This window comes from Dysidea avara, chromosome 9, assembly GCF_963678975.1.
Source record: "Dysidea avara chromosome 9, odDysAvar1.4, whole genome shotgun sequence".
In the NCBI taxonomy this organism is placed as follows: Eukaryota; Metazoa; Porifera; class Demospongiae; order Dictyoceratida; family Dysideidae; genus Dysidea; species Dysidea avara.
The window spans coordinates 34,475,427-34,494,188 of record NC_089280.1 but is presented as its reverse complement, the minus strand read 5'-3'; the positions used below and the strand labels follow the sequence as shown (position 1 = coordinate 34,494,188).

The window sequence follows — 18,762 nt, the reverse complement described above, 5'->3', positions numbered from 1 at the left end:
TCATGAACAGAAAACTTGTGAAAAAATTTCCCGCCCCACTTTACGTTACAAACCATACCATATTCTTCTCATCTTCTGCCCAGTTTTTGAACAGGTTTAGCGACTGTCCAGCATGTAGCATTCCTGGAGTAGCAAACACCACCTGAAATGATAAACATGTACAGTAAAACCAAACACAATAGTCTGTCAAGCCAGAACAAACTTGCGGACAAATAAACTACAGTGAAACCTGTTAATCAGAACACAGTAATCCAGACACTTAGTTAAGGTCCCATAGTATCCCTTAGAACATAAACTGACCTGGAAAATCAGGACACCTTGATAATCAGGATAATCAGGACTACTATCCCAAGACATACTTAACACACAGGCTCCACTGTAGTGCAGTCACAACACACTTACTGGTGTGGTATACACAAACAAGAAGTACAAATAAACAATAAGTTTCAAGTAAGAGAAATTGCCTACTTAGCAAAACCAGTTAGTCAAAACAAGAATTCATAATAAAAATTATTTGTAAGGGAGAGACACTTTTGTACACCTCTAGCCTGACCCCATACAAATATTACGAACTCTTGGTCAAATCACCCATACTACAACAAACTTTACAGCAGCAATCACTCTATTAGAACAGTCATTGGAACTAGAAAATTTCATAGCTCCCATTATGATTTACCCAGTAACTGGTTATGATATTTTGTTCACAGCTCTAATTGGAACCTTACCAGTTTTTCTGAACCCCTGGGGACTATCTAACATAATAACTGAATAATCATTACTCAGAAGTTGTGTGAATATGTTTTCAACCAAAACATACACATGTTAAAAATACTCTAATAGAACAATCACGAGGTATCCAGTTGTTCAAGTAGGTTCAGATGTTCACCATACTTGACCACACCATGTACAACCACATTACAGGACAGGTGTAAAGTAAGACACAAAAAAGCAGCAAAATATGTCCATAAACCTCGTGCAACAGACATTCATTACAAAATGACCCAAGCAGAGTACTGTAATTTGCCAAAAAAAATTGCATGATAAAACATTTCATGTATATAAAACTATTTTTCTTATGATTTACATGAATGACTGCTCTATTAGAGTAAATAATTGTTGCATATGAAAACTATTTACAGCAAATTATGGCATATTAGATATTGTCATTGGGAACCAAATGATGAGTGAAAGATGCTAGACATGTTTGTTGAGGTGATTAGTAATGTTCTCACTGGGTGATTGACTGCTTTATAAGAGAGTTTCAGTAATAATTACTGTTCGTACATACCATTGGTCCTGGCTGGCTGGTCAATGACTTGTCAAAAGTCTACAGTAAAGAGAGGCTAGTGATACATTATGAATACACAATACACACATAATATTATATCTTTACACTGCTACCTGGGCACTGACTATCCAACATAAAATGACTGATCAATCAAATTATAGAGGTGCATTCTATTAGAATAACTAAAACTCATTTCTTATAAGAATGATGATGTTTGGGATCTACTGTGCTACATCACACAGGCACACACTATAGTCTTGCATGGCCAGAATGTTGTGTGTGTGTGTAGTGTGTGTGTAGTGTGTGTGTAGTGTGTGTGTGTGTGTGTATGTGTGTGTGTGTATGTGTGTGTGTGTGTGTGTATGTGTGTGTGTGTGTGTAGTGTGTGTGTGTAGTGTGTGTGTGTGTGTAGTGTGTGTGTGTAGTGTGTGTGTGTGTGTATGTGTGTGTAGTGTGTGTGTGTATGCGTGTGTGTGTGTGTGTGTGTGTGTGTGTGTGTGTGTGTGTGTGTGTGTGTGTGTGTGTGTGTGTGTGCATGTCACACTATTTCACTTCTCTTAACCTCTTAGAGTCTCTGATGGTAGTAGCATAAGTGCACTCAGTAATAAGCAGGTCTGGTCTACACTTGTCAATGGAAGCAGCTCTACACACCAAGGTAAGATATGACACATACATCCAATTTACATGTACTCTAACAACACTGAAGATATTGGTTATGATTGTAAGGTACCCACCCATGTTACATCATAAATGGTTACATTAGTGTTTTATATGCATAGCAATAACTGTAGTACAATAAAACAGTGGCTTACCCAAGGTGTCGATCTGGAGTCATATTGTAGTCTCCCTTCAGAAAAGAGACAATGGTTACAATAATAAAGAGTGTGTGTAGTATGTGTGTGTCTGTCTGCCTGTCCATCCGTCTGTGTGTACTGTATGTATTATAGCTTGTGTAGTGCATGTAGTTACTTTTGTTCCACTGTTACTGGACCATGTGACTAGTGTAGACTGCTAAGTGTATGTTAGATCAGTACTTACAGTATATACAAAGGATTGGGTGCCAACAATCACTTCAAACATGGCTGCCCCCAAGACGTGTCCAGCATAGTAAGCTTTGATCTGTAGCTCGTCATCAACCTAGAGCAGGAGAGGTTCATGGTGCAAGTGTGTGTGTACATAGGTCAGTACTCTTCAATCACACTATGGAGGAATCGTATAGACATCTTGGCAACAGTGTCCTGATTATCAAGGTGTCCTGATTATCAAGGTGTCAGGTCAGTTTATGTACTAAGGGATACTTTGGGACCTTAACTAAGTGTCTGGATTATGTAGGTGTCCTCAAGTGTCCACTTTAACAGTTCCAGTGGATCAAATTTTAACACACCTGAATTGTTTGATGCAAATTAACAGTGATCACTTTCTTCATACAAGTTTTGATCATTTGAGAAGTGAAAAAGTTTGTGTCCCCTTTCTTGTCCACAGAAATTCTCCGAAAGTCTTCCTACTCAAAAAGACATACACAAACACACCACAATACTACAGTGCTTACTAGTAGGATTGGAGCAATAGCCTTGGTAGGGTGGGTCATGTATATCGGTCCATCATAGCCAACCATCTCTGAGAAGTATGGCAATGAACCACAATGGTCCAAATGAAAATGACTGTGTGTTAGATAAATAACAGGCTTCTACTTTAGGATGGGCTTCTAATCCAGTGGTTATTCTAACCTTATGATTACGCAGTCTATGTGTTCAGTTAGTCTACCAGATTCTGCAACGTAAGTGAAGTCTGGGAAACGTCTCTACACCAACAACACATAATCCTCATGTGTTAGTACACCTAATACCTCACAGAGTCATTGTATCCCATGTGCATACCACAGTCCAGCATAACACATTTTCCTCCAATACTAACTAGTATACAACTACGACCAACATCTGTAATGATATTACACATGCTGACAGTGTGTGTTATTCAGTGACATCATAAGGTCTTACACAATACTGTCACGTCACTTACACCACCACTGGTGGACCCTTTTCAGGTGAGCTGCTGCCATAGCAACATCCGCCATCTTGGAGTACAACCCGTTTTGCAACCCTGGTAGCGTTGCTTTCTATAAGAGTAAAACAATACCCAGGAAGTAGAGCTTCTTCTTCTGCGTTCCACAGCAAAGGTTGACCAGGTTATATGTACGCTTTCCCCCACGCTGCCAAGGTTTCAAAACGGGCTGTACTCCAAAATGGCGGTTGTTGCTATGGCAGCAGCTTACCTGAAAAGGGTCTATACACAGTGACAACATGTGGATGCACACCCACCTTGACCAGCTCCTAAAGTGCAATATCACTTTATAACATCACAGTTATGACGTGTTACACACTCACCCAGTGGTACAACTCTGATGGTCGACATGTTCCACAGCGTGACTCTAAAGTATCCACATGCTATCTCACGTGAGAAGTGTTTGTGTAGGCTAGTCTATCGCTATAACCAACATAATGTTAGTGGCTTTTGTTCGAATTTTTTTGTGTGGATGACTTTCAGGGACATTTCGCAAGAAAACAATGTGTGTTTTGGTAGCGTATCGAGTTGTTTTATCCCTATGTACCTTGTTTTATCGCATCACAGAAGGACGGCTCGTATTCAACGCGCTCCTCTCGATTTTGGCTACAGAGTTTAGTTGGGATAGTGCGATTAATGTTTAGTGTTTGAAGTTGTTTGAGGTGTTTACTAAAGGCTTGGGTGGCAACTGTCGCTTGCTTTCTTTTTTTCTCGCCCCGGAAGCTTTAAATGGCTTACGCAATTCGTGTCTTAGCAACAAACCGGTTAAACAGGTTTTAAACGTGTTCCGCCCACGTTGTCACGTGTTTACCTAGTGGTTGCTATAAAAGAAATTGGTCGAATGTATTCTTGCTTTTCGTGACGTGTCTGGGGAGCGGCGGAAGGAGATGGAATCCCTTCAATCCTTCGAAAATCCTGCTCAACCAAGGCCCGAGGCCGCTGTGATATCCAGCGCGGGTGTCACAGAAGGGTATGGTTTAGTTTTCTTGACAATTTTAATTAGTGAAGGGATGGAAATCATCAAGCGAAACTGCACCATGGGGTCCAGCTATCGCTGTAGCGAAGTGTCGCCCTCTTGGCCACTTGGCAATGGTTGGATAGCAGATTAAGAAGGATGGAGGTGGAATTCTTGCTGCAAACACCCAACGTGATGAAAAATTCTTAAATGTGCTAATTCCAATTGTTTCGTGCACCAATATGCCCGCGCTTTTTTTTTAATGTCATCCCTTCACGAAGTATTCTGTGTCTTGTATTAGTTATCTAATTGTATGGTAAGCGTATTTAGTAGCGTGTTGTTGTATTCTAGGCTTACTGTGGCTAGCGCGACTTTCCCCAACCCTAATAATGAATTGACTCTTAAGCCGTTGCCGGCAAATAACTCATCGCCGAGTGTTTGTACTAGTACATCCACAAGTGTCTCTCAAAATTGGACAAACAGTTTACCAACTAACAATGGATTACATCATGCCACGAAGACTGTCACTTTCTCGCCTGTCGTCTGCACAAACTCAAAGGAGAATACTGTATCCAATCTCACAACACTTCCAGCACTTCCTGCCCTCAACAAGACATCACCCAGCAGTATGGTTCATATCAATAAAAACTCTAATATTACTGTCAAGTTGGGAGAGGAGGTGCAAGTCAGTTTGCTCAATCATGTCACTTCTGCTATGTCACAGCAGAACTTATCTCTTCATAATGCTGTTTCAAGCATGGTGTCACCACAACATGGTACGGTCCTGATCACTAAGCAAGGTGGTAATATGTTATTCTCAAAGCCAGTTGTTAGTGAAGGAAATGTAATTAAACAAATGGTCACTCTAGCATCTTCAAGTTTATCAGTAACTTCAACAACTATAAGTGCACCATTATCAACAACAAACACTGTTACCTCTGTCTCTGTCATGCCCATGATTCCATCAGTTACGAACATAGGACAGTCAGCTGCTGTCAACGATGTTAACAGCCTTCTGGGCAAGAGACCCAAAACAAATGTTGTAAAAACTGAAGAGGTATATCAAGGTCAACAGCAAACCATACCAGCTTTAGTAAGTGGTTGAGTTTTGTTACACATAACAGTAGTGATACTGTTGTGTTTTAAGGTAACCCCTCCTGTGGCTGCTGGTCCCAGGAAAGGCAGGAATACAAACCAGCTACAATTTTTATTGAAGAATGTTATACGAGTGTTGTGGAGACACCACTATGCATGGCCCTTCCTCAAACCAGTGGACCCAGTAGCCTTAAGAATACCAGTAAGTTGATATTGTATGATTTAACTAGTATGGATATCCTTTGATCTTAACATATCACCTGCTGTTTATTCTAAATTATTACAGGACTATTTCACTATAATCAAGAAGCCAATGGACATGTCCACCATCAAGAAGAAGTTAGAACAAAATGTTTACCACAGTGCCCAGGAGTGTATTAATGACTTCAAGTTGATGTTCGCCAATTGTTACACATACAACAAGCCAACTGATGTCAGTAATATTAAAGCATTAAATGGAGGAGAATTGTGTTGTTTCTTTACTATTAGGATGTTACTATGATGGCAAGGAACCTGGAGGCTGTGTTAGATCAAAAGTTGCTGCAAATGCCAAAGGAAGTGAGTTGGCAGGCATGACGCATCAGCAGTTTGTAATGGCTTCACTACCAATAGGAGGTTGAAGTATACCCATCAGCCAGGGGTAGGAGAGTGCCCAAGACTAAAAGAGGTAAACAATATGACTACTTGTAGAGGGGAGTGGTGTGTGGTAACCTTTGAAGTGTCTTGTAAATAAGGTGGGAACTTTACAAGTTGGTTTTGAAAGGGCTAGTGAAAATTAATGGGTTCATTTTGAGGTTGTACATGTGTCTTGTTAGTGTGTATCTGTTAATGCATACTCTGTGCTGTCATCACATAATCCTACTGTTATAGCTTCAGGTTTTACTGCTGGAATAGTTGCTGGCAATGTCACAACCACCTCACTTGTGGTTGGTAATGCAGTGGGCACACCTAATGCTATTGGTGGTGCTGTATTGGGTGTCTCAACACTGGGTGCAACTACTGGCTCCTTAACCATTACTGGGGGAATACCCACAACAACAGTAGGAGTACCCATAATGAAGGTATTAATACACACATGTGTTCTGTGGTTATGATGTCATCTGATGCAACACATCATGTGGTTTGTCCTAGTAATCAATGACTGGCATGTGCATGACATGCACAACATTTGCACATGAAGTAATTTTATTTTAATGTATTTAATTATTACAGAAAAAAGGTATCAAGCGTCAAGCAGATACCACTACTCCTGGTTTCCAGTTTATCGAGGGACCACCCGTCAGACGAGAGTCCACAAGACAAGTGAAGAAGCCACGCATGGACCTTCCTGGAGAATATTCTATATCATCTGCAACTGGGGTAAGCCACAGTGGGCACTAATTAGAAAATCACAAAGCATATAGTGTTATGGTTTAGACATTTTATTCTAAATGGTTCATTTCTTCTTTTAGCAGAGGAGGCAAAAGTTGCCAGAGCAGTTGAAATATTGTAGTATAGTTCTAAAGGAAATGTTTTCTAAAAAACACTCAGTGAGTTATAAATTTGTGTTTGTTTATGCATGTCCTGGATGGTCTGTATTCTATTTGATACTAACTACTCATCCACACTACAGGGTTATGCTTGGCCATTCTACCTACCAGTGGATGCTGCCGCTCTTGGTCTACATGACTACCATAATGTGATCAAGAAACCAATGGATATGACTAGCATTAAGGTATGTGCTACATGTAGTACACAAACATGCACACACAACACACACAACACACACACACACACACACACACACACACACACACACACACACACACACACACACACACACACACACATGCACCGCAGTACACATATTGGGTTCATATTAAGTATACAATTCCATTACATGATTCCCTTATCATCACTGAGTGTTATTTATTGCTGTATTGTGTGTAGAAAAAACTTGATACTCGTGAGTATGAGTCAGCACAGGAATTCATAGACGATGTCAGATTGATGTTCACAAATTGTTACAAGTACAACCCACCAGAACATGACGTGGTCAGGATGGGACGTCGACTACAAGAGGTGTTTGAGCAAAGAATGTCACGATTACCAGATGAACCAACAGGTAAAGGAATTTCCCCAGCACAGAAAAATGCATGGACAATCAAACTTTTATATTTTATGGTGCCTATTCTAGTAACAAACTATCTTGTGCTTTCATAATTTTCTCCAAAAGTAAAAGTTAACATTTCACATTGAAGTTTCCATATAGACTGAATTTCATGCATATGGCTTTGTCTGTGTGATGATTATCACTGGTATTATGTACGTATCATTTAGTGTCTGTATGTTTCATCATCTCTAATTTTTGTAGCTAAATCAAAAAAGGTTTTGGCATCAGATTCTTCAAGTGGAGCAGATTCGTCTGACGACTCGTCCAATTCTTCAGATGAAAGTAGTAGTTCAGAATCAGAGGATAGTGAGTCTGAGAGAGCCAGCAAGTTGTCTGCCTTAGAAGCACAGGTATGCCCCCACTTAATTTAATTAATGATAAGAGGAAAACTTTGGAATGTGCCAATCCCCAATTAAGTATTTATTTATTTTTTGAATTGCATCATTCATGGTAATGTACCTGGAGGTTACAGAATAACTGGTTTGTTGTTACAGCTGAAGTCAGTTCATGAGCAGTTGGCAGCTGCCTTATCACGCAGCAAGCCTAAGAGCAAGAAGGCCAACAAGAAAGAGAGGAGAAAGGAAATGGAGAAAAATGTCAACATAGCAAAGGTAAAACCCAAACCAGTCAAGTCAAAACCAAGAAAACCGCAGGCAAAGTAAGCTTTAGTGTATTTCTTAAAGAGTTTTCATTGGATGTTTTGTTGCAGAACAACAGCCCCACCTCCACTGATTAAGAGAAGACCTACTAGTGGCTATGCCAGCTCAGATGAGGAGGAAGCTAAACCTATGACATACGATGAGAAAAGACAACTTAGCCTGGACATCAACAAGTTACCAGGTAATGTGTGTACATGTATGTGTGTTGACAATAACTAAGTTGTTGTGTATTGGGACCCCATCCTAGTATCCTAATTTCAAGAGTCTGGATATGTGTAATATGGTATCAAAGTGTCATTTTGAAGTGGGTTAGTTTACTTACTACAGAAGCCTCTTCTAGAATCTTATCCCGGTGTATTTTTATTTTCTGTTTGGAAAGACTCGACCTGTTATGGATTGTGTTATCATATTAACAACCTTGTTTTAAGCTTGCTGTATAGTCCCTGCACTCTGTACTTTGTCCTTTTGTGTTTATAATAGTCTGTCCACGTTCCTTCACAAAGAAATTTTGGGGACTGTGTTATAAGCATGCATGGCGACATTAGGTGGGGTGACTTAATTCTTGGAGCTTAAAATATACATTGATCCAAAGTCTGTTCACTGAGCTACTTGTAGAAGGTTAAATGAACAATGTAACTACCGCAGCTTACTTACTCTGAAGCGATGAACAACAGCGACTTGCATCTCCGTGTTTCAAAATTCTTGTTACATATTTAATTTCTATTGTGGGTTTGCTCATGTGAGTCATATAATTATGACCTGATTAAAATTTAATAGTGAAACGGACAGAACTTGTTGCAAGATGATAGGAGCAACCATCATTGAGTTATGGATCATTTTATGGAACAACTTAGCGATTATAACACTAGACCACAAGATTGCTTACCATTCACCACATGGTATTAAAGCCATTAACTATCTCTAGAATATAATCGTGTTAATGTGCCATAGTCTTTCTTCCTGACCACCTGTTACCAGGTTCTACTTTATGCCATTTTCCAGGCTAGCATGCTTTCATTATTACTAAGTGTGAACGCTGCCATGGTCTTGTTATTGAGTTATGTTTGGGACCTGGTCACTATAATGAGGTGGTCTTATTAATGAGTGTACAACACACCTTTCAATGACACGTTAATGTATCCACAATTGACATTAGTAATGATTTTGTTCAGGTGACAAACTTGGTCGTGTGGTACACATCATTCAGACTAGAGAGCCCACACTAAAGGACAGTAGTCCAGATGAGATAGAAATTGACTTTGAAACGCTTAAACCTTCTACACTACGAGAACTAGAGAAATATGTCAGCTCTATATTGAAAAAGAAGAGACCAACCAGTAAGAATTTATATTGTATTCAAGTCCTATTGTAAATTAATTCATTATGTTTCGTTAAATTCCTTTCATTTCATTAAATCACCTTATTCGTGAAATCTCTACAGTTAACAAATCCAAGGATTCTCTGGTAGATGCAGCGAAGAAGAAAGCTGAACTAGAGAAGAGATTACAAGATGTCAGTGGTCAATTAAGTGGCACTAAATCCTCCAAGTCTTCTAGGAAGAATGCTGGTAAGCTTGTATAATCAAAGAATTGATATAATTATGTTAAGACAATGACCTAAGAAGCAGGGTTTGTCTTATCGCTATAGTATTGTGTTAACACCCTTTCATTTTCTGGCGCACTATACAAAGCATGCCAACTCACGAGCCTCACTCCACACTAAACCACTTGGCTACAACACACATGAGTAAATGGATGCTGTGGAGTAATCAGTTAAACAAGAAGCCAGCCACTGCTAATAAGTGCTGGAATGTATGAAACTGTCTGTTTTCTGACCTATCATCTTCATGGTTAAATTTCTTCTAAAACTCCAGTGTGGCATGCAATTGAATCATGCCTCACTTCTGAAAACCACCAATCATCAATTCAACAGTCTTAAACATATTGTTGTTTAAACTTGATTATCAACTCGAATATGAACAAAACACTAACAAGAAAAGTTTTACCAGGAACCCACAATAGTGTACAAAGAATTCAGAATCCCATACACTCTGTGGACATGTCTGTTTCAGGATATGTACATCATAACATAAAACATACAATAGGAATGTTAGCAAGTTGGAATTGGATTCAGCACAAGTTTTGTATTTAAAGGCTGAAAAACTAGTTACAGCCATGCAAGGGGTTAATAATAATAATAATACATTTTGTATTTGGTAAAATACACATAGCTAATTGATTCTGAGAAATTTTGGAATAATATTCTGATATACTTAAGTGTATTCATATTGTTTCATTGAATTTGCATATAAAGTAAAATTTATGTTATAATGAATAAGTAGTCGGTTGCTTTCTTACAATGCAGGAGTAAATTTTTCAAGTTGCTGTGTTATGTGTAGTAGTGTTGTGACGTTCTGTGTTGTGTCATGGTAGGCTTGGAGGGTCAAGTGTCACGTCTCAGTGAGAGCAGTAGCTCGGACAATTCCAGCGACGGTGAGAGCTCCAGTTCAGGCAGTGGATCAAGCACAAGCTCCAGCGACTCTGGAAAAGGTAGCAAGAAGTAATCATGGTGTGCACACCGCTATCAATCACTCCCTACTCCTTCAATACATTACAACTCTTTCATCATCAACCAAAATCACTATTATGTCATTATGTTGATCAAATCAATGCCGTTGTAATTTATTTCTTTTTTCTGTTTGTGCGTGTCAAGGTGTTTGTATTTGTCATTGTTGAGAATCAATTTAATAAAAGTTTCAAATGTTGTGGAGCATGGAACACAATAGTGGGCGTCCCAGTAGGCAGCATGCAGGGAGTATTATATGACACATTTACACCTTAAAGGTGTTAGCAGTAGTGCTGTATTGTTAGCAATCTATTGTTAATCCTGTAGAGAAGTCTTCTAGAAAAAAGTTGAAGACTGTCTTGTCCTCTACCACTCAACCACAACAGCAGCAACCACCACCACCACAACCTGCCAAGGTGTGTAGTGTGTGTTTGATATATGGTGTGTGAGTGTGTATGTAATGTGTACATATGGGGCTGAGTATATATGAAGAAAACAGTTTACCTCTGAATTCATTGCAGCCTGCTGTTCAGCAACTGTTCAAGTCAGCCGCACAAATTATTGGTAAGTAAATACACAAGCAGAACCCACCTCTGTGTTAACAGTTTGTATTGTTTTTTTAAATGTTTTATTACAGGTCGAGGTGCATCAACTCACAATGCTGCCACTGTTCCAGTGCACCCGTTACCTGCGTCTTCATCTCTTCCCTTTAGTGCTGGAGCTTCAGGTGAGCATATATCCATAATCGATAACATTACATTGCTATGTGTATGTGTGTGTCCTTGTATAGCAACAGCCAATAAGACTGAAACATCTAGTGTGGCTAACAAGGTAACTATCTCTCACTTGTACAGAGGAAGTTGGTCATGTGTTTTTGCTTATAAAGCAAGCCACAAGACCAACTTCCTGCCTGTCGCATATTTCTAACATTATCTCATGTTTTCTGTTTACACACAGACCATTACTACTGCTACATCAAAGGTGCCTCAATCACCAGGATGGGCTGAGCCTGCACCAGCATCTCGTCCCATCATTCCATCATCGCAATCAAGCTTTGCTGAGTTCAGGAAACAAGCATTAGAGAAAGAAGAAAGAGTATGTGTTGTGTCACTTCGACTAGAAATGGTTGATATTAATTCTTCTTTGTAGGAAAGAATTCAGAAAGAACAAGAACAGCATAAGTTGCAGCAGAAGAAACAGATGGAACAGGAACAACAGAGATTATTAGAAGAGAAAAAGAAGTATATATTAGCTACTCAGTGTAGCACATTGTTCACTTATTGCTGATCTTGTAGAGAGGAGCAGATGGAAAAGGAACGCAAGGAAAAAGAAGCTCAAGCAGCACAAGCTCAAGTACTAGCAGATAGGGAGAAACTAAGAGAAATGGAGAGGAGAAAAAGAGAAGAGGTACATAAAATAAACTATACTTTAAGCCTACTCAATTAAAAGCCCATCTTAATTTAAGCACCTGGGCTTTAATTTGGGTCAAGCATGTGCAGTGCTTTACTCTGTATTCTTTTCAGATGACAACCATCAATATGACATTACAGAGTGAATTGATGGACTCATTTGAAGCTGACTTCACCTAGCAACTCAGTAGATCATTTCTCAAGTGGTGTGTTATTAGATGACTCAGCTATAACTACTGTTTCTATTTAATTATCGGATCAAGACGGATTAAAGCAGCAGATTAAAAAAAAAAAGATCACCACTAAAAAATATTTAAAAATTGAATACTAAAATTCTTTTATTGATCAATACAACAGATGCATACACCCATACTGGAGTCGCAATAACTTGGGACTAATTAATAAAATATTTTTATTGTTATTTACTATGCATAAACAATAACACTGTAATAAATGTGATAAAAAGAAACTACAATAAACATGTAAACAAAGGGAAAGCAGAATATTTTTTTGTTGTTTATAAGTTACTGTTCATCCTGGGACAGAAGATCTGGAGGTTGTGGTTTTTCTTCAGTTGACAGGATTAACAGTGCTGAGTTTTCTGCATTCTCTGTGTCATTGTCATGAGCGTCATCACCACCACTGGACCACATCTGTACTCCTTGCACCTGGGGAAGCATACAAAGACGGTACATTACAAGTCAGACCCCACCATTGAGTAGGATTTGGTGATAAACATTGGAGTTTTGGACCTTGTCATTTTTCTTTTCTGACAGATCAGATGCTTTAATTTAGCTATGATGCAATTTGATAGGCTAGAATGATGAAGATGGCCGATTGGAACCAGTGTAAATGTGGGTGGGCATGACTCAGGATCAAAATGACACGGATGATAACTAATCACTCCAGTATATGGGTTGTCAAAAACGAACCAGCCACATTATGTGAGCAGACTAGTGGTATGTGATATAGGATATTACACGATTATTACACACAATTATCATGATACGATATACAAACTCATCACTCAGCTTGTGCACTTATACCAATGACACATGTAGCACTATGTACTAGAAGTACAATACAACATGATACATCACTAGCACAACATTACAAGCTCTTTTATAAAAAAAATATTACAGTGTACAATGAACTCTTGGGTACAGTTTTCTCTGATTATAACTAAAATCTATACTTCGGCTAATATCATGATATAAAGATTCTCACGATATAAAAAAAAATTATCATGATATTTCGATATATATCACATCACTAGAGCAGACTAGTTAATTTTATGTATGAATGAATTAATTAGAATACACTGCTAAAACCAGCTTAATATAGACTGTGCACGCTGGATGTTATGAGGGTGATAATTGTTATTACACACAAGGACAAGTTACTATAGCAACAAGTATATGGGATTAACTAAAGTGACTTCCTGTTGTGTGCATAAAATTTCTCCAAATCATGTGGAGAATTAGCTTTGTAGCTACAAGAAACTATATATACAAACTATAGCAATGGACACTTTAGTGAAGCAGCAGTGTCTGGGTATGATTCACCTTGTAACTTATCACATAATAGCAGAGCTGCTCTGTCTAGCTGTATGGTAGTTATAATCACCCAGTACAGCACTTTTGACATTCCCACGCACTGGGATATAATTACAAAATAGTTATGTCCTAGGAAATACGTTAGTTGTCACTCTTTGTACTGGTAATAGTCTAGCTAGTTAAGCCAGTAGTATATGCGAGTACTCATATATCATGATCATTTCAGCCCTAATATAAGTGGTAGTACATCTTGTTTGATCTACTCACATTTGATGGTGTTTGTGTATTGAGAAGATGTTCAGGTAGTCCCTCAATGCTTGATGTGTACACACTTTCTTCAGTGGCAGCAGCGACGCCATCTTGTCCCTGGTCTGTGGGTAACGACAGCTCTACCCCCTCGTTCTCAGAACTACCCTGACCAGCCATCTGAGGGTCAGCAAACACTGTACTGATTGAAATGCCTTGAGAGGTAACCGCTTGACCTGATCCGTCATCATCCACTTGAGTTTGAATCAACTGGACGCCATGTTTCTGTGATAGTTGTTGTAGTTGCTGCAAAGTTGTGAGCAGTTGTTGAACACTGCTCTGTTTGCTGGCTGTGTCTTGGGCTGACAGTTGCTGGCTAATCAGTAATTGTAGTTGTTGCAGATTTAAGCCGTGCTGCTCTAAACCTTGTTGTTGTAACTGCTGTTGAATGATTTGTTGTAGTAAGATGCTCTGGATTGTCTGCATCTGTGATGACTGTTCTTTCTGTTGCTGTTCATCATCGCTGGTCGGTGGTTTCGGTGAGGCAGTCTCCTGCTCTTCTTGTTGCTCCTGTTGAGCTCGTTGTTGAAGCTGTTGAGCTACTAACTGCCTGTACAGCTGATTGGCATCACCTTCATCAGTAGTCTAGCGGTGTAACATACAATTACATCATATGGTCAAGTTCTACTATAACTGCTCCTAACATTTTTTCTGAACTAAACACTTCCAAGCAATATCAGTGCAAATATATAAAAGTGTAGAAAACAAATGCCCACAATCACATACTACACAACAGAATAATTAATAAATAACCCACGTTCGACACTCACTTGGCTGAGCAACACAGAGGCGATATTCTGTAAGGTGTTGTTTCCAACTGACTGGCCTCCAAAGTTTTGCAGGTGCAGTAGTAAACTATTACAGAACTGGTCAACAGCATTAGGCCCTGAGTAGAGTAGCTTGTTCTGTATAATCCAAGTGGTGATCTCATTGGCCCACTCTCGCTGAGCTTGGGACAAATCAGGAACTAGAGAAAATGACAAAAAATGTTCATGTAATTTATAAACCCAATAAAACCGTCACAACAAAGTAATACATTCTATTTAACCACAACAAAGAGAGTTTAAGAGTCAATACAGTTAAGAAACACCCAGCCTTAAAAACAAGGTAAAGGATATATCTTGACCAAAAAACTTCAAAAATTAGCTGAACAAAATGGTTTCTCGCTGCTGTACATTGCCTGTCCTATATTACTAAACAGCTTAATAACTGACACTGTATAGTACCTCCGGCTGATCGGACACCTTGTTGTTGTAACCTCCCTAAGTATTCAATGGTCATTTCCAAGATCTCAGCCTTGTCCAGTTTCTTGTTTCCCTACAGAAAGAGAATTATTTTTCTCTTGGATATGAATAACAATTTCCATAGGTCATGTACTATGTGGGCAAGAGCAATGTTAAGCAATTTGTAACGTCTGGTTAACAAATGTAAGTGGTTATAGATAGGATGTTGTGTAAATATTCTGAATTACAACAGCTCCACTGTCAACAAGTCCTTCTCATTTAACAGTACTTACATATTGACGACAGTCTGGGATAAGGTTCTTGATGTGGGTAAGGCACGTATTGATCCGATCTCGTCTTTTCTTTTCGATCACTTTGTGCGAGTCCAAATAACTCTACAAACACAACATTCACATTCTAGTTAGTAAAACAAACAAACCAATAACTTTTACCCTGGTCTTCTTCCTTGGTACAGGAGATGTGTCAATCCTGTTAATAAAAAGATCAAATATTACAATACCATAGTTGATAGCTAGCTTACTGGTCGTCATCTAATTCTCTCTTCTGCTGCTGAACAAGGTTTTGTAGGGCAGCTGCCTCGTGTTGTGGAAGGTTTAATACTTGCACTTCAGTCTGAAATTCTGGTTGTAGCTGTATGTGTACCTCTGGTTCTACCTGTATCTCTGAGGTAGCCTGTGGTTCAACCTGCTGAACTTGTACAGTATCAGGTTGAGCCTGTGATATGACAATCTGTTGTTCCATTAGTGACTGTGCTACTGAGTTAGCAATAACTGAAGTGTCGCTATTTTCTACTTGTCCTACTACTGAATTCTCCACTACTTCGATTGTACCTAAATCCATGTACCGCCAGCGAAAATATTCCAATTGCTGTCTTTCTTCCTTGCCGCCCTTTTTGCGCGCAGATGTAATAACCTACAAGGATAATGAAAAAGATACTTCATGACCGCCAGATTTTTCAAGCGCAGTGATCTCCCGACCTCACGTGTAGTTCTGGGCCAGCTCACGACAGCTCATGTGAACAAGACAAGGGCAAACTCTTCCTCGCGTGCGTCTACTTTGACAATCGCAAGCCGAAGGATTTTAAAACTTTTGTTGGGCAATGGGTAAATAATTTACGTCACACGTTAGCAACAAGTATGGCGGATTTTTTGATGTATTTTACCCGCCATCGTAATAAAAGCCTTTTAGTCGACAACTGGAGCTCGTTTTACAGTGCCCAGCATTGTAAGTTGCATCTATCTTTTATCTGTGTTCACTGTACAGAATTTATCGCTTTAGTAGACGCAAATGGCAGCAGAGGAAAGTGTTGCTAGTGTAGTCACTACGCAGAGCCATACCAGTACTGAAGCTGGATTTGACCAGGGGAAAGAAAGCTTAATGGACTCCGGTAGTAGGTTAGTCCAGCAGCTGTCTGGCTATGCCATGTGCTAACTCTAACGTTTTAGGTCATATCCAGAAGAAAGCAGAGATGAGTCCTACACGAACACGACAGTTAGACAGTCTTGGCAGCTAAGACAAACTCTGGAAGGTGTTGTAAAGGAGATTAACGCCAAACGTGAACGAGATGGAGCCATACTTACAGGTGAGCAGCCAATAAAGGGGTTGCGTAATATTGTTGTGTCATGGTCAGATTTCAAGAAGGAGCTAGAAGTACAAGCTGCTGACACTTACAATAAAGTGGAGAAGGCACTCTATAATGTATATGAAGAAAACAGTTCTACCATCAATGAGAAATTGGAAGAGCTATTTGCTACGCTTGACAGAATTGGTATGTAAATGTAGACTCAATTTAGAATTTGAGTTGTTTTATAAATCATTCACCCCCTTTTTTAAAAAGGTCAACCCATTTTGAAAGCTGTACAGTGGATGGCAGTTATCAATCCACTGATCATAAACAAAAGATTCTCACTAAATAGTTTGGAAGTTTCTGTGCATGCGTGTAACGTTTGTTGTGCTTAGCTGTAGTTTTCTTTTATTTACATTTGGTTAGTTCACATGTTTTATCTGTTTTTAACCTGTTTTAACCCAAGCCTATATTTACGCTTTGATACATGCCTCTATACAGACTAAACTAACTTTGCAAGTATTTATAGAAAGATTACTCAGTGAATACTCACCATCGACTCCATGATAAAATGGCACCAAGCATCAATGAAGTTGGGTAAAATGCCTTTCATCACACTACTTAGAAAACAGCCTTCGTCCGCCATGGCTGTACACTGCTTCATTAAACAAGAAATATCTTGTGGTACTTGGTGCTATGGCCTTAAACTAGCACAATTAGAATCCTCGTGCTACAGAATCTAGTGGTATAGATCACATGATCTTGTAAAGGACGCTTATATGTGACCAGATTTTGGAAAATCAGTCTTAAATGTCACATGTGAAATACATAGAAATCTATACTTTGCTATGTCACCATTAAAGTACTTGTGCACCTCTTAAAATATTCCACAGAATTTGTTGTAATTCAAGGTACTGACTAATCATTGTAAAGCTGATTGGTGGGTTGGAGTGTCTTGTTTTAATCATAAATATTAAGTTGTGAAATGTGACATTAAGACAAAATCTGATCACACATTAAAAAACACCATCAAATTCTGGCAAAGACAATATCTATCGTTCATCACTTTGTTTCAAAAGTACTCTTTATTGTTATATAAAATTGTTTACATGTTATTGTAGTGCATGAAATTAGGTTTTATTTCATGCATAAGAATATCCTGTTGTGTAGTAATAGAAACCTGACGCTCTACCTATAATATGCACTGGCACACACTTGCTCTGTTGGTGGACATGTTATTGCATTCTGTAAAGGGTTTATTTCCATATGTACGTATTTTCATAATCTCTAGCAGCACAAGCCAGTGGCTGTGGTGTCTTGCAATGATAATTGAGATGGATAAACATTGGAGTTTTTATATTTTTAACCTGGCAGCCAAAATATACCTTCAGTTGTTGCACATTATCCGTTTTAGTGACACAAGATGTACCAGCTTATGGGCAAGAAACAGTCTTGGTTGCTGTGTGGTGAACATGGCTGGTGCAGTGTTTGTTTACTAATGGACTTGTCTGCAATGCCTTTATGTGTGCAACACCACACACGTGTACACACACACACACACACACACACACACACACACACACACACACACACACACACACACACACACACACACACACACACACACACACACACACACACGTGCACACGCCTACAGCAAGTTTGTGATAAAAAATTTTTGTTGTGTAGGCAAATTGGAAGTAGAGTTGGAAGGATTCATGTCTAATCTCAAGTTACTGATCAGTGATATTCAGGGGGACACTTTGGGAAGCTTGAAGAACACAACTGTATAACTGAACCTGATGACAACATAAAAAATTGTATTGTATTTCTACATTCCAAGCATGTGTGTAGATTACCAAGACTATTTATAAATAACCAACTCGCGCTTGTAATTATTCAGTTCAG

The 18,762-nt window shown here is 39.0% G+C and overlaps 4 protein-coding genes across 7 annotated transcripts in view; 2 read left to right on the top strand and 2 right to left on the bottom strand.

Annotated features, from left to right (window-relative positions):
• The window catches only part of LOC136267697 (integrator complex subunit 11-like), a 30,005-nt gene extending 25,963 nt beyond the window's left edge, over positions 1 to 4,042 (bottom strand). The window contains exons 1-12 of the mRNA XM_066062846.1: positions 3,673 to 4,042; positions 3,607 to 3,618; positions 3,140 to 3,225; positions 3,016 to 3,089; positions 2,838 to 2,949; positions 2,673 to 2,789; positions 2,327 to 2,425; positions 2,101 to 2,135; positions 1,833 to 1,931; positions 1,394 to 1,412; positions 1,289 to 1,327; positions 59 to 142 (exon numbers count right to left, since the gene is read on the bottom strand). Coding sequence (XP_065918918.1) covers positions 59 to 142; positions 1,289 to 1,327; positions 1,394 to 1,412; positions 1,833 to 1,931; positions 2,101 to 2,135; positions 2,327 to 2,425; positions 2,673 to 2,789; positions 2,838 to 2,949; positions 3,016 to 3,089; positions 3,140 to 3,225; positions 3,607 to 3,618; positions 3,673 to 3,700 — 804 coding nt within the window. The 5' untranslated portion in view covers positions 3,701 to 4,042. The remainder of the gene's footprint in view (positions 1 to 58; positions 143 to 1,288; positions 1,328 to 1,393; positions 1,413 to 1,832; positions 1,932 to 2,100; positions 2,136 to 2,326; positions 2,426 to 2,672; positions 2,790 to 2,837; positions 2,950 to 3,015; positions 3,090 to 3,139; positions 3,226 to 3,606; positions 3,619 to 3,672) is intronic.
• Positions 3,918 to 12,675, top strand: LOC136265545 (bromodomain-containing protein 3-like). The gene is made up of 25 exons (XM_066060419.1): positions 3,918 to 4,319; positions 4,656 to 5,397; positions 5,452 to 5,601; positions 5,686 to 5,832; positions 5,889 to 5,957; positions 6,012 to 6,066; positions 6,270 to 6,460; positions 6,612 to 6,758; positions 6,851 to 6,928; positions 7,012 to 7,113; positions 7,329 to 7,503; positions 7,753 to 7,901; positions 8,046 to 8,209; positions 8,261 to 8,391; positions 9,383 to 9,547; positions 9,652 to 9,777; positions 10,643 to 10,759; positions 11,103 to 11,191; positions 11,297 to 11,339; positions 11,413 to 11,502; positions 11,566 to 11,606; positions 11,733 to 11,870; positions 11,925 to 12,016; positions 12,071 to 12,182; positions 12,299 to 12,675. Exons 1-25 carry the CDS (start codon positions 4,237 to 4,239, stop codon positions 12,362 to 12,364), a joined length of 3,462 nt encoding a protein of 1,153 aa, XP_065916491.1. The 5' UTR covers positions 3,918 to 4,236; the 3' UTR covers positions 12,365 to 12,675.
• LOC136265548 (hairy/enhancer-of-split related with YRPW motif protein-like) lies at positions 12,578 to 16,404 on the bottom strand. 3 transcript variants are annotated; one of them, XM_066060422.1, is made up of 8 exons: positions 16,268 to 16,404; positions 15,811 to 16,202; positions 15,716 to 15,758; positions 15,563 to 15,664; positions 15,273 to 15,363; positions 14,817 to 15,013; positions 14,008 to 14,631; positions 12,578 to 12,852 (listed from the first exon to the last, which is right to left on the bottom strand). In XM_066060422.1, the coding sequence occupies exons 2-8, from the start codon at positions 16,128 to 16,130 to the stop codon at positions 12,709 to 12,711; spliced, it is 1,521 nt and encodes a 506-aa protein (XP_065916494.1). In that variant the 5' UTR covers positions 16,131 to 16,202; positions 16,268 to 16,404; the 3' UTR covers positions 12,578 to 12,708. The 3 variants fall into 3 exon arrangements, with proteins under 3 accessions (XP_065916494.1, XP_065916496.1, XP_065916495.1); XM_066060424.1 differs by having other exon boundaries at positions 15,722 to 15,758; XM_066060423.1 differs by having other exon boundaries at positions 16,273 to 16,395.
• LOC136265556 (synaptonemal complex central element protein 2-like) lies at positions 16,354 to 18,736 on the top strand. 2 transcript variants are annotated; one of them, XM_066060430.1, is made up of 5 exons: positions 16,354 to 16,514; positions 16,569 to 16,684; positions 16,736 to 16,872; positions 16,921 to 17,058; positions 18,544 to 18,736. In XM_066060430.1, exons 2-5 carry the CDS (start codon positions 16,578 to 16,580, stop codon positions 18,645 to 18,647), a joined length of 486 nt encoding a protein of 161 aa, XP_065916502.1. In that variant the 5' UTR covers positions 16,354 to 16,514; positions 16,569 to 16,577; the 3' UTR covers positions 18,648 to 18,736. The 2 variants fall into 2 exon arrangements, with proteins under 2 accessions (XP_065916502.1, XP_065916503.1); XM_066060431.1 differs by having other exon boundaries at positions 16,359 to 16,514; positions 16,572 to 16,684.
• Positions 18,737 to 18,762: the final 26 nt, after the last annotated feature.

Excerpts from the sequence above, each read along its gene's own strand:
- LOC136265545 (XM_066060419.1), top strand. The coding sequence starts at position 4,237 with ATGGAATCCCTTCAATCCTTCGAAAATCCTGCTCAACCAAGGCCCGAG. Across the intron at positions 6,929-7,011 it reads TGTTTTCTAAAAAACACTCA|GGTTATGCTTGGCCATTCTA; the intron begins GTGAGTTATAAA and ends TCCACACTACAG. Across the intron at positions 7,504-7,752 it reads ATTACCAGATGAACCAACAG|CTAAATCAAAAAAGGTTTTG; the intron begins GTAAAGGAATTT and ends TAATTTTTGTAG.
- LOC136265556 (XM_066060430.1), top strand. The coding sequence starts at position 16,578 with ATGGCAGCAGAGGAAAGTGTTGCTAGTGTAGTCACTACGCAGAGCCAT. Across the intron at positions 16,873-16,920 it reads AGATGGAGCCATACTTACAG|ATTTCAAGAAGGAGCTAGAA; the intron begins GTGAGCAGCCAA and ends TGTCATGGTCAG. Across the intron at positions 17,059-18,543 it reads TGCTACGCTTGACAGAATTG|GCAAATTGGAAGTAGAGTTG; the intron begins GTATGTAAATGT and ends TTTGTTGTGTAG.
- LOC136265548 (XM_066060422.1), bottom strand. The coding sequence starts at position 16,130 with ATGGATTTAGGTACAATCGAAGTAGTGGAGAATTCAGTAGTAGGACAA. Across the intron at positions 14,632-14,816 it reads CCTCTGTGTTGCTCAGCCAA|ACTACTGATGAAGGTGATGC; the intron begins GTGAGTGTCGAA and ends TTACACCGCTAG. Across the intron at positions 12,853-14,007 it reads ATACACAAACACCATCAAAT|GTGCAAGGAGTACAGATGTG; the intron begins GTGAGTAGATCA and ends ATGCTTCCCCAG.